At 46.5% G+C, this 13,788-nt stretch overlaps 1 protein-coding gene across 2 annotated transcripts in view; it reads left to right on the top strand.

Annotated features, from left to right (window-relative positions):
* Ptpn11 (protein tyrosine phosphatase non-receptor type 11) overlaps nucleotides 1-13,788 on the top strand; it is a 58,334-nt gene that overhangs the window by 22,976 nt on the left and 21,570 nt on the right. For both annotated transcript variants that reach the window (XM_055605828.1, XM_055605827.1), the window contains exons 5-7: nucleotides 1,326-1,442; nucleotides 2,882-2,995; nucleotides 11,114-11,210. In XM_055605828.1, coding sequence (XP_055461803.1) covers nucleotides 1,326-1,442; nucleotides 2,882-2,995; nucleotides 11,114-11,210 — 328 coding nt within the window. The remainder of the gene's footprint in view (nucleotides 1-1,325; nucleotides 1,443-2,881; nucleotides 2,996-11,113; nucleotides 11,211-13,788) is intronic.

Raw genomic sequence — 13,788 nt, 5'->3', positions numbered from 1 at the left:
TTCTTTTCTTTTCTTTTCTTTTCTTTTCTTTTCTTTTCTTTTCTTTTTTTTGTTGGATTTTTTTCTGTCGGCTTTTTTTGTTTGTTTGTTTTGTTTTTCTGAGATAGGGTCTCTCTATGTATCTTTGGCTATCCTGAAACTCACTATGTAGATTAGCCAGGCCTTGAACCAACAAAGATCTGCCTGTTTTTTCCTCCTGAGTTCTGAGATACAGGTGTGTGCCACCACACAACTTTCCATTCTAGTTTTTCCTTTGGGTCTATCTCTGATAGATACCTCAGTGCACATAGCCTCTGCTCTGTGAGATTAGCACTTCTGAGGAGTGTCATAGGCTGGTGACACTGTGCACCTGGCCCTCCATGTCTGTGGGGCTACCCCTGGGGTCATCAGTCTTCAGAAAAACATCCTGTGTCTGTCTAAGCATGTGCAGACTTCTTTCTTGTCACATCCCCTAGTGTACAGCATCACAGCTGTGTATGTGACATTACGTGAGCTTTGGGCTGCGATAGGCACTGTGAGGAGTCTGGAAGTGATGGGGAATGTGTTACAGCGTGTGTAGAGTTTGTATTTGATTTTGATTTAATTACATTTTATATCATTTCTTGTCTTTGGTGCTGAGGTGGAACCTAGCACCTGTTCCACCACTGAGCTACAGTCATCAGTCCCCTGCCTCAGCTGTTTCATTAGCACTGTCGCTTCCTTTCTTTCCCAGAACTGTGGGTGTCTCGCTTTCTGTTAATGGGAGTCAGTCTCTAGGTTTCCAGTTGAATCCAGTTTAGTGTTTTGAGTCAGGCTGATTAAGTGTACCCATTCCCTCATAATACTTCAGATGCCCTCCTGGCAAATCTCCAGAGTATGCAGCACTGTTCACTGTTGTCACCTGCTGCTGATTGGGCTCCTGAGGCTTTTTACCATACAGAGAGGCTCTGTATGTCATCAGTACCCTCACCTGCCCCCAAGTCCTTCAGAGTCACCATTTGATCTCTTGTCACTGTGTGTTGGACTTTTTTTCTTTGGTGCTAATATAAATGAGGTGACATTGTACGTTCCTTTCAGTACTTGGCTTATTTAATTTACTGGGAGGCTTTCCTGTCTCACCTAGTTGTCATCAATGACAGGATTGTCTTCTCAGGGCCAAGTGGTGCTTCACTTGGCCTTGTGTGCTTCACTTGTGATGACGTCTGTCTTGTTCTCATGCCCTATACGCAAACATGTGGCTTGTTTCTGTATATAGGTTAGTGTCACTAAGAGCACAGTGGTGACAGGAGGGTGGGAAAACAATAACCTAGTGTGAGGTAACCAGGCTATTTGTTTGGTCCTGAAAGGAGCTGAAATACGACGTTGGTGGAGGAGAGCGCTTTGACTCTTTGACAGACCTGGTGGAGCATTACAAGAAGAACCCCATGGTGGAGACTCTGGGCACAGTCCTGCAGCTCAAGCAGGTTAGGAAACAAGCTGTTTCTATTACAGGTTGTGAGAATTCTGTCATGGCATCTTCCACATAATGTACCAGTTAGTGTCCCCTCACTGCGACAAGATATGTGAAGACTGGCTGACAGAGAAAAGGGTTCAAGGAGTCAGCCCAGTCACTTGACTGCTGCTTTGGGCCTGTGGAGGCACGTGTACCATAGTGAGAGCACTTGTGGGGTTTTACCAGTTGGCTGAGAAACAGACAGGAAGGGGCCTTAATCTGTTTCCACGACTCAGTCTTCCTTTAGACCCTACCTTCTAAAGGTTCTGCTACCTCCCAGTAGCACCTAGGGTTGGAGCCAAGCTTTCAACATATGGCCTCTTGGGTGACACTCAAGATCCATAGCATAATGCAGAAGTAGACAGAATGTCAGCAGTTCCTCAGACTGTGCCCGTCTTCATTCATGGTCACTCGCGCAAATCTCTAGTTTCTTTACTATTTGGAAACAAACCTAGATGCTGCGTCATTCCCACATCTGTGAAAGAAAGTGTTTTGTTGGGGAGGGGCCCAGGGCACACCACCCATGCATCACTCTGGCCTATGTGACCTGCCTCCTTATAGACATTTTTCTTGTTCCCTTCAGCGCTTGGGAGTCAAACCCCAGGTCTTTGTGCATGCTAGGCAAGTGTTCTACCCCCCAGCCCCTCATGTGTAGACTTTACCTTCTCCTTTCATTTGATACATAGTCTTGTCATGTAGCCCTGCTAGTCTCATGACCCTTCTGTCTCAGTGTTGGGCTTACACATATGTACTGCTTTGTCCTTTAAAAGAAGTGTTCACCCCAGATTACCATTAGTTCCCTGTAGGGACTTAAACTTTCTGTTTCACTTTCTGACTGTGGTCTCATCTGGAAATGATGCTGGGGTGTAACTGTATAGAAATCTAGCTTTGAATTTGTACCTGCTGAGTTCCTAAAATGTTTGCAGGGAGTGGAGAGAGGCATCTCCTGACAGAACAGAAAAGAAAATGAAAGTACGCTTCCAAGTTTTTGGTCTTGGGACTCAGGGTGGCTCAAGGAGAGATCTGGTGTTTTTGAGTTCTAGCCCTGCAGCCTCCCTAAAAAGGACAAAAACATTTCTCAGCACTTGCACACACTTATGCAATATGCAAACTTGTGCATATAGGCACGCACAGGCACGTGCACACACACACACGAGTGCATACTCATACATGCATATACACATAGGCACTCATGGACACATACACACATACACAGGCTCGTGCACACACATGCACACTTGTACATATAGGCACTCACAGTCACACACACTTGTGCACACACACACAGAGGCACACACACATTTGGGATGATGTGCCTTCTGCCTTTGCTTTTGTGAAGTCTTTTTCTTTCTGCATTAACACTGTTTAAAACAGGTTTTCTTCCTTTCCCACCACTGCTGAATACAACAGCCTCTCAACACGACACGTATTAATGCTGCTGAGATCGAAAGCCGGGTTCGAGAGCTAAGCAAGCTAGCCGAGACCACAGATAAGGTCAAGCAGGGCTTTTGGGAAGAATTTGAGGTAAGTCATGACAAATTGTTTTTACTTGAGTTATTAGGTGCTGTTTTAACAGGTGAGAGGAAGGCTTTTTGCTGGGCCCTGGCTTCCTTTGTTGTATGTGGAGCAGGTTACTGAGGGGGCTTCTTTGAAGCAGAAGGGCATTGTGTTCCCCGGGAAGGGTTGGCAGCTTGTCTCAGATGGATGAGCCAGCAGCTCCATTTGTTTCTCAGTTCAGACCACTGGCAGGACCCCAGAAAAACAAAAGGATAGAATTTCTCTGGGATCCAAGGGGCTTCTGATAAACTGCAGTTTCATTGCTATGAGTGAGGCCAGGAGAAGGGCTCTGGTTTTGTTTTAGCTGTGAGTTTACACTGATTATGGGAAGTCAAGGGACTGATAGCTGTCCTGAGTCCTGTTCCGGTGTAAGCCTGTCCCACAGCCCTGTGTGTTCATATGCTGCTGACCCTTGTCTGTCTTTCCTTGTTCATTTGACCAGGGCTGCTGCTGCGTTTTGGTTTTTCAATACAGGGTTTCTCTGTGTAGCTCTGGCTGTCCTGGACTTGCTTTGTAGACCAGGCTGGCCTTGAACTCACAGAGATCTGCCTGCTGCTGCCTCCCTAAGTACTGGGATCGCAGGCATGTGCCACCACACCTGGCTTGACCAGAGCTTCTTAATAGATAGAGCTCTTTCCCTTCATAGTCATATTCCTTATGTCACTCATGCCTGCATATAGCATAAACCTACGAGCGTTTGCTCGTTGTCTATGTTTAGATTTTGTTTTTGCTTTTCAAGACAGGGTTTCTCTGTGCAGCTCTGGCTGTCCTGGAATTTCCTCTGTAAACCAGGCTGGCCTTGAACTCAGAAATCTGCCTGCCTCTGCATCCCCACTGCTGGAATTAAAGGCATGCACCACCATGCCCAGCTTAGAGAATATTTTTAGTTTATTCTCTGATAGTTTGGTGTCTTGCTGACTGATACCCACCTTCCTCCATTTCCCCCTCCCTCTCCCTACTTTCTGTTTTACAGGAGTGGTTAGTCCATGCTTTGTGTAGGACTTGAGGATTCAAAGCTATTTGTGCCACCCTGTGCCATACAGCTTTCAGAGAAAGGTGCTAGTTCCATTCCACAGAGGAGTGTGAGGTCAGAGAAGTCAAGTAGATTGTCCACTTCATCAAAGATGCTGGTAATGCCAGCCCTGGAGATGGGTCCTTTGTAGAACATTCCTGGTGCTTTCTCTGCAGTGATGCGTAGAGATTAGAACTTGGGTCAACTTGGGTCTAGTCTCATACCAGGCATTGGGGTAGGCCCTTTGAACACCATGATGAGGGGTTTCCACCATTGTTGGGAGAGGGAAAACACAGAGTGTGTCAATTAAAGTCTGATGAGATCAGAATGAGTCATGAGGTCATCTTTTTTTTTTTTTTTTTGAGACAGGGTTTCTCTCTGTGTAGCTTTGACTGTGGACTTGCTTTGTAGACCAGGCTGGCCTGGAACTCAGCATTCTGCCTGCCTCTGCTTCCCCAAGTGCTGGGATCACAGTTGTATGCCCCCACGCCTGGCTTATGAGGTCATTTTTAACTTTATTTATTTATTGGTCCTGTGGATCAAATGCAGGCGTACACTTCCAGATCATAGTCCATCATTGGAGGAAGTCAGGAAAGGAACTCAAGCAGGCCTGGAACCTGGAGGCAGCAGCAGATAATGAGAGGCCATGGAGGGGTGCTGCTTACGGTTTGCTTGCTCATGCCTTGCTCAGCCTGCTTTCTTCTAGAACCCAGGACCACCAGCCCAGGGATGGCCCTACCCACAATGTGCTGGGCCCTCCCCATCAATCACTAATTGAGAAAATGCTTCACAGCTGGATCTCTTGAGGCATTTCCTCATCTGAGACACCTTCCTCTCTGATGACTCTAGCTTGTGTCAAATTGAAACAAAATCAGGCAGTACAATGGTATAGGGCAGGTCCCTCTTAAAGACAGAGGAGATGATAGGCCACAGCTTCAGGTAGACATATTCAGGTTTGTCCTTGAACATAATCTGTACCATTTCAGCCAGAAATGGGCCCTGCTGTGGGAAACCAGAGCCCTCCAGGCCTTAATCTCAGGTCAGGAGGTGAGGAAGAAGCTGGGAGTTTGCCATCCTTCATGTCTTACCTATGGCCCCTTTTTTCATCTGCTCACCTGTCAAGCTCCTAGTCCCTCCCCTCTACCTCCCAGCTGCTGGGATTCTAGAGTGTGTCATCTGCCCAGCTCACCCTTGCTGTGGCCACGGAAAACAAGTTGTATATGACCTGGCTCCATGACACATCAATTTCAGCCCACTTTTTATACATCAGTAACAACATAAAAGGGAAAAAGTAAGGTGGCTTTGTGTGAGGGGTGTAGAAAACAGTCAGGATCCTATCTGTATTGCTAGGGTCAAAGCATTGAGGAACCTTGCAGATGAAGCTGTCGGGTGTAGGTGAGAACCTGCTTTTAAAACCTCTAATTGTCCCTGCCTCCAGTTTAGTTAGCCCTTTGAGGATGGAGTCAAGGGGCATGCAGTTAAGGATGGAACAGCCACTGTAGGCTGTTGGAGGTTCACCTTCATTATAATTTCAGGGTGTGGTACATGCCTTTAATCCCAGCACTCAGTGAGGCAGAGCTGGTTGGATTGATGTGAGTTTGAGGCCAGCCTGGTCTACAAATTGAGTCCAGGACAGCCAGGGCTACACAGAGAAACCCTGACTCTAAAAACAAAAACAAAAGCAAAAGAAAAATAAATAAATAAAATAAAATTCAATCCCTGACACAGTTATGTTAGTGAGTGAGTCAGAATTGCTTCCTGGAGGATGATTAATGCAGCATCCTGTGTTCCTCAGTGCTCTCTGATTGGAGGATCCCATCTTCCTCAATGCACTCTGATGTGTGGATCCCATCTTTTTCAGTGCACTGTGATGGTCTTTCAAAGGAGCCTGAATTCTACAACTTGATTTGCTGCAGGGTGCTGTTACTAGAAGGAGGCTGGAGGGAGTAGGCTAAGAGTTTTCTTGACACCTTCAGTCTTCCCTCTCTGGGGGTTTTCTCAGGGGAGCTTTCCCCATTCACGGTCCCCATTGCAAGCTGGACACTTTTGATTGTGTACATACAGATTTGTGAATACTCTGTGTGGCTCTTGATTTAATCAGCACACACCCACGGAAGCTGGTAACTTTTCTGAGTCTGTTGGAGGAAGGGAATGCTTTGCCCAGATGAAGCTGTGGAGGGAACAAGAGGGTGCCTGTTATCTAGGAAAGTGACAAGTACAATGAAGACCCCAGGACAGTTCTGCGTGGTTCCTTGTAGCCTCAAAATCCGACAGACAGCCCCTTTGTCTTTAAATAAAGTTTTGTGGATGTGTTGAACCTGAACTCCTTCAGAAAGCTGCATTGGGCTCAGACGTTTGGTCCAGACTCAGCAGAGGAGCTGCTGATGCTTTGATGCCTCGGTGGTGAGGAACAGTGTGCTAGGCTTTGCTTCACTGGACAGAACCCTGGCCAGTGCGTAGCTGGGACTTAGAGATCCAGGGACATGCATGCCCCAGGCATTCTGATTCAGGCTCATAGGACTGGATTTCAGAAAGATTTTAGTTTCTGAACTTGATATTTCTGATTAAATCTGCAACACATGACAAAGGGGAAAAATCCAACAGACAAAACCCCATATCCCAAACAGAATCATAGACTACCTGATATACTGGGGTTGCTTTCCCCTGTGTTTTAAAACTTTTCCTTTGTCATTTCAGTTTTCTAGAGTGCAGTCTCTTCCAGTCCTGTCCTGCAGCTCTGTTGGCCGGTGGCTGGGCGGAGCCCAGGGGCCTTCAGCTGTAGCCTCCTGTTTTCTCCACAGTGACTCTGTCCTGCTTGTAGCACTGTGACTGTCCTCCAAGGCGATCATGTTTTAAGGAAACAAGCCTTTAGCTGCACCCCAGGGCGCTGTCTAGAGTGATAATTCTTGCTGGTGATCTCTGACAGACATCTTCCCTTGGTGAACAAGCAGTCAGCATCGAAGGACAGTCTCCAGTCAGGCTCCAGCTGCAGGCTCCCAATGCTCTAGGTCACAGGCTCACTAGCCTTCTGGTTCTCAAACCAGAACCTTTCCTGGAGGCCCCAACTTGAGAAAAGAGCAGTGTCAGGGTCTGATGTTTCTTTGATTAGTCTAAGCTCTATCTTGTTCTGACACCATAGCTCTCCCTCTGATGCTCCTTCTTTAGGGTTGTTGGCTGTGGCTCTGGAACTACACATGCCCATGAACTCTTTCCCTTCTATTAGCCATGGAGCACCTTACTGCTTCCTCTTAGGTCTTGAGTGGCCCTTCTGCAGCTTCTGTTTCTTTTTAGCTCCTTCTTCTTGAGCCGTGAGCTTAACTTGTTTAGTGTGGTGTCTCCCTGTGGACTGAGATGACACACTGGAAAGATGCTATTGGTATTCTTTGTTATTTGAGACATGGTCTCATGTAGCCCAGGCTAGCCTCAAACTCACTGTGAGGCTGAAGAGACCTTGAACTCCTTGCATCTACTTTTTAAGTAGTTCATGTAGTATTGAAGATAAGCACACTACCAACTGAGGTATACCCTTAGCACCTTCCCCACTTTTTCAGTATTTGGGACAGGCCTGTACTGACCTGGAATTTGCTCAGTACTGCGTTCACAGGCATTCACCAACATATCTTGCTCTCTTTTTATTTTGAGTCAGGATCTCTTCTTCCTCATCCCCCTCTTCCTCTCCATTTCCCTCTCCTCGCCAGCTCCCCATTCCCTCCATTTTCTTGCATTTTTCTGACCTGCAGCAGGAGCACACCCCTGCTTTGTTCCCTTCCCTTCCTGCTAACTGTCCTGCTGTCCTTGCATTCTTCTGCCTCTGACCCAGCATCCTGCTTCTGCCCAGCAGGTTGCTTTGGCGCTCTGACTTTATGGTTTGGGCAGTTTCCCACTTTGCTACTTACTGTTCTTGCACTTTAGACTCATGCCTTTCAAACAGGTCATTCCTCTAGAGACCAAGTGTTCCTTTTACTTCATATCTTTGGAAGTCCTGTATTACTTTGAAGCAGAAATCCTGTATTACTTTGGAGCAGAAGTCCTTGGTGCCCCTTGATGCAGTTTCCTTCTCTTTCTTCCATGGCTAGATATTGGAAGTCCTGATATTCCCTCCTTGTGTTTGCCTTTCTTAGGAAGGAAGGCATTTCCATTTTCTATGTCCTGCTGAGCCAGGAGGGCATCTTATTGTATCTCCAGATGCCTGGAGAGATACTGTGCCTGTGTAGGATAGCTCAGGTGGGCAGGGGATGGAGACAGGATTCCAGCCTGATGTTCAGGTCTCCTGCTTGAAAAGACTTGAGCTTCTTCTCTGTTGCAGACTCTGCTTCTGACCCTGTATGTACCCTTAAGGCAAATCTCAGCATTTCTCTTGTGCCTTTCTGTTTAAAAATCTTCAGTGGCTGGCTGTTTCCTTTTGGAAACATGACATTTTCATTTTGAAGAACTAAGAATCAGAGTCTCAAGAAAAGTCAGAAAAAATGTCCTCAGGGGTGAGGATGACCCCTGTGGTTTCAGCTTGGGCACTTCTGGTTTCATGTCGCATTCTAAGGCGGCCATGCCGTGTTTCCTTCCACTGGCCTGAGATTGTTCCACCTGGTCCTCTTGGTCCGCTGCTATTTTCCTGACTCCCATTTCTCCTCCCTTCACTTCCTAGTACACAGTGTCTGGACCTGCTGCCTCACCCCTGCCCTTGGCGTTGTGACTTCTTCAGGAGAGCTGTCCCAGACTCAGCACAGAAGTCTTTCATAAAGCTTTTTTAGTGTATGGGTGTTTTCCCTGCATATGTGTGTGTTCCACATGCATACAGTGCCTGTGGAGGCCAGAAAAGGATATTGGATCCCTGGAACTAGAGTTACAGAACTGTGAGCTACTATGTAGGTGCTGGGAACCAAACCCCCTTCCTTTGAAGGAGCAGGTAGTGCTTTTAACTGTTGGGCCGTCTCTCCATCCCCTCCTCTCTGGTTCTGCTCGGACCTGCGCAGTCTGCCTATTAGTTGCCTCTGCTCTTTCTGAGAGCTCTTGGCTTGGTTTAATTTCTGGGGGAATGGTATTGCCAGCCTGTGTCCTGGTTTTGCTTTTTGTTGCCTGCTTCTGCTTTGTCCTCAGCTCAGCTCCTGAGTGACCGTGCATGTCCACAGGGCTCCTGGTGAGTGGAACTGCAGAATACAAACCTTGGAGTAAGGCAGAGCTACTGTATACTAGTGGACTCCTGTCCTCATTAGCCTGGAGCTCAGAAGGAAGTGGTTCTTGGCAGAGGCTAGCTGCTAATCTTGGATATTAGCTGAAGTGCCTCTGGGGACAATGGATAGACAATCCTAACTACTAAATTCTTATTGGATGGACAGTATGGGCCCTGGACATGCGTGGGGATGCACTGGCACAGGCATTATTGTTCATTTGCCATCCCTGAAGGCTGCTAGCTCCTGGCAATCAGCACCCAGCTGCCTGAATGCAGGCCCTGGGCTTGGGGCCCTTCAGGGCTCACAGCCTGTCATGACCTCCACAGCATGTGCGAGAGTCAGTCGGGAATGTTATACTGTGCTCCTGATGAGTGGTCCAGCAAACTCATGGAGTTGTGTTGGTGAAGGTGCTCTGACCTGGAGCTTTCAAGTTTACTCTGGCAAGGTCATTCTTGGTGGCACCCCCATTGCAGGAGCTAAGATGACCCAGGGAGGCTCTGGGCCCCACCTTTTACAGGGATGACCTGCCACATGCTCTTATGAGTAAATGTCACATGAAGTGTGTTCCACAGGTGATAGTCACGAGTGTAAGTGTAAGTCAAGTGTAAGTGCCAGTGGAAGTAAAGCCACAGATCCTTACCCTCTGATGCCAGCACCGGCACCTTCCGGCTCCTCACTCTGACTGCCTCTGAAGTGACGGATCCTCCTGAGTGCTTACACATCCTTTTGAACATCATCCCTGTGACCTGTCCACCTCGTTGCTTTTGTGGCCGGCTTAAGGCCAGGGAATGCCAGCTCCCAGAAGACAAATGGCTTGATCTGAACACATTAAAAAAAAGAGAGAGAGCGAGCGAGAGAGAGAGACTCGTACAAGCATTGGACCATCCAAGTTCTACACACCTTGTTTTCTTTGTGTTTGCATCCTCACCCGCTAAAGACTTGTTAGGAGCCATGTGCCAAGGCTGAACACTGCATTTTGACACTGAGAGTCAAAAACTTGTTCTAAATCCCTGACATTTATACCCATTTTGAAATTTAAGATAAATGGAGTAGAAGTAGCTCAGGCTGTGGAGTTGTGCCCGATGGATCCTGCTTCCCAGGCGACTGCTTGGCATCTCTTAGAGGAACCCTTTTCCATTTTAGCTGCCTTTCGCTTTCTTCATTTGTCTGTGATTTTCTGTCAAAACTAGCTTAGGGGCTCTGTGGCAGATCACCGGCCTAGACCGGTCCAGAGACCCTGGACTCCATCCTCAGCACCACAGAACTGACAAGATGGGCTTGCTGGGATCTGATGAAGAGACACTTCTTTGTAAAGGAAACCTCACTCCTATGATCCACCCTCTTGAGCATTGGACGTTGTGCACCTTGTACCTGGGTGGGCCATGATGACTTAGGAAGCCTTCTGCTGGCGTAGGTCACTATGAGGCATCTGTCAGGTCACTGTGCTGTGAGGATGGGCATTCTTGTTCCATAGGCCTGACTTGTGTTCCACAGGGTGAACTCTTAAAGCAGGCCACAGGCAGGCTGACTTGCTTCTCTTTCCTCTTTTTCTTTTCCTCTCCCCTCCCCTTTCTTCCCGTCATCTCCATTTTTTTTGGAGGGGTCACTTTATATGTATATAGTATACATGTAAAATAGATATGTATTATATTTATATAAATTATGCTTTTTATATATTTATATAAATACATATGAATACATATATATTTTACACTTGTTGATTTATTTGGGTATGTGGAAGTCAGAGGACAGCTTTCAAAATTTTTTTTACCGTGTGTGTGGTTCATGGGGACTGAACTAAGGTCGTCAGATATGGCAGCAAGTGCCCTTACCCTCTTAGTCGTCTCACTTCCCCGTTTTGGGCGTATTTGATACGTGGTAATATTCACTTTTCTTTGCTTCTAGACGCTACAACAACAGGAATGCAAGCTTCTCTATAGCCGAAAAGAAGGACAGAGACAAGAAAATAAAAACAAAAACAGATACAAAAACATCCTGCCCTGTGAGTATCCATCTCTTGCCTCAGTAGCAGTAGCAGTCACTGTGCCCTAGGGCCATACAGCTAACAGATAACTAGCCATAAGGGGACCGATGCCCTCCTCATGCCAGTAAAGCTGCAGTAGGAGGCCCTCTGCAGTCATCTCTTGTTCATTTGTTCCTGGTCTACCTACATGTAACAACCTCAGGCTCGTTGTGACTCAGTGTCACACTAAGGTATGTGCCTCAGAGTCTGAAAGTTGCATCGTTGCTTCTCACGAGAAGTCAATGATTTAGGTTAGGTGCACCTCTTCTGGGCCTCAGTTTCTCATTTGGAGAAAGGAGAACCTACTGGGCTCTCAGCTCCTGCAGATAGGGAAGGATCCTTGTGAACACTCAAAGCTGGCAGGGAGCACGCACATGCGAGCATGGAGCAGAGGCCTCAGTGAGGGCCCATCTCTACACAGGCTGGAGCCCACTCTATGGAGCTGCCTCTGCCATTGCACATCTTGATGTGACCTAGTCTGGAACTGTGTGGATGCACAGCAGGGGGCTTCATTTTGTCTTGGAGTGCTGGGAAATTGAACCACAGGTCTCACGCACTCAAGGCGAGATTTCTGCCACCATGCTACATCTCTGGTTCTCCTTGTAGAGTTACTCAGGTCAGAAATTCTTGTGTGTATATGTGTGTGTATCTTTGTGTTTGTATATACTAGTGTGGGAGTAGAATCCATCTCCACCCTTCTTTGTATGCCTGCTTGTTTATGTGTGTGTGTGTGTGTGTGTGTACCTTTGTGTATACTAGTGTGTGGGTACAAGTGCATGCATATATAGCCCATTCCCACCCCTCTTTGTACATTTACTTATATACATGTATCTCTGTGTACCTTTGTGTATACTAGTGTGAGGGTACATGTGCATGAGGGTAGAGTCTATTTCCACCCTTCTTTCTAGGTTTGCTTGTTTGTTCATTAATTAATTAGTTAGTTAACTGATTGATGTGTGCCTTTGTGTTCATGTGTACTTGTGTGCAGGTACATGTGGAGTCCAGAGGATGACCTTGGATGTTGTTCCTCGGGTGCCATCTACTTTGCTTTTTGACACAGAGTCTCTCACTGGCCAGGAGCTCCCCTGTTAGGCGAGGGTGGCTTTCAGAGAGCCCAGGAATCTGCCTGATGGCACTTTGCTGAGCCTTAGACGCATATGCTAAAATGCTCAGCTTTTAAAAGTGAGTTTTGAGGACCAAACTCAGGTCTTCATGCTTAAATGACAAGAACAGTGATACTGAACCTGTATATTCAGCTCTCATTTTACTTTTTATTTGACAGAGGCACTCAAGCACTTGCCCAGCCTGGCCTTGAATTTACTTGACCACTCAGGCAAGACTTAAGTATCTGAGACAACAGATATGCAACACAGGCCCAACTAAAGTCTCACCCTTACCCCCATCTTTATGTGTATGATTATTTTGCCTGCATGTCTGCACCACTTGTATGAAAGCAGGCTTTCTTATTGTTCTCATGAACCCCTTAACAAGTTTGTCAGTGGGAAAAGTGGACACTTGAGCCCCGAGGGCAGTGTGCTTGGCAACTTTTCCTAATGCAGGGTCTTCAGGGTAGGCTCAGCAGGGTGTTGCATGGGGGAAAAGGGAACATTGAGAGCTCAGCATACATATCTCCTTATCTAAAAGAAGAGAAAAGAAAACTGAGTCTGATGTACAGATATGTGACGTGCTTACATAGTGTACCTGGTTCACTTAGAGGCTCTGGATGCAGAGGTTTCATGCTGAGAGGCTGCAGCACAGTTGGACAGCATTACCCTTATGGCTCAGCTGGTCAAAGATGCCTTGTGCTTCTGTGCGTGCGTGCGTATGTGTGTGTGTATGTGTTCCACATGACTCTGACATGTGTGGGTGAGGATGTAAGGGTGAAGACAATTTGCTCTCGTAGAATGGCAAACAGGAGCATGCAGAGAATCTCGTGGAGCTGTAGAGGGGTCCTGGAGGCCTTGGGGAATCTCATTCTTCTTATTAAGTTTTCTCCTTTCGGAGCGCTGCTGGTTCTCACTGTAAAGTGCAGCTATAAGAAAAGCTGAAGGGAGAAGTTGCTTACAGATTTTCAAATGAGCTACCTGTTGCTGTGTTAATGAGCTAATCAGATGTTTCCACTGATCCTTCTTTTTTTTTTTAATATTGGTGATTGAACCCAGGCCTGCATCACCAGCTCAGCTCTCTCTTACCAAAAAAAAAAAAAAAATTAAATTAAAAAAAATATAGATATAGATATATAGCCATATAGCTATATAGATATATGAGATATAGATATAGATAGATAGATAGATAGATAAATATATATAGAGAGAGACAGAGAGAGTTTGGTTTCCCTAGGTTGCCATGTAGGCCTCGAACTTGCAGGTCCCTGTTTCATCCTTCTGAGTAGCTGAGATTCAAGGCCTGCACCATCCTATGAGATGCACATCTTATTTCTTTAAAGATGGGGGATGAGAAGATCAAGATTGTATCCATGAAACAAATGCAGCCTTGTTGCTAATTCCCATCATAAAATATGTTGTTTTTGGTAGACCGCTCAGAATTTTATACTGAT

Source organism: Psammomys obesus, unplaced genomic scaffold, assembly GCF_907164565.1.
Source record: "Psammomys obesus unplaced genomic scaffold, mPsaObe1.curated_primary_1811, whole genome shotgun sequence".
Classification (NCBI taxonomy): Eukaryota; Metazoa; Chordata; class Mammalia; order Rodentia; family Muridae; genus Psammomys; species Psammomys obesus.
Note: the sequence above shows the minus strand (reverse complement) of the source record. Positions and strands in the feature narration are given on the sequence as shown.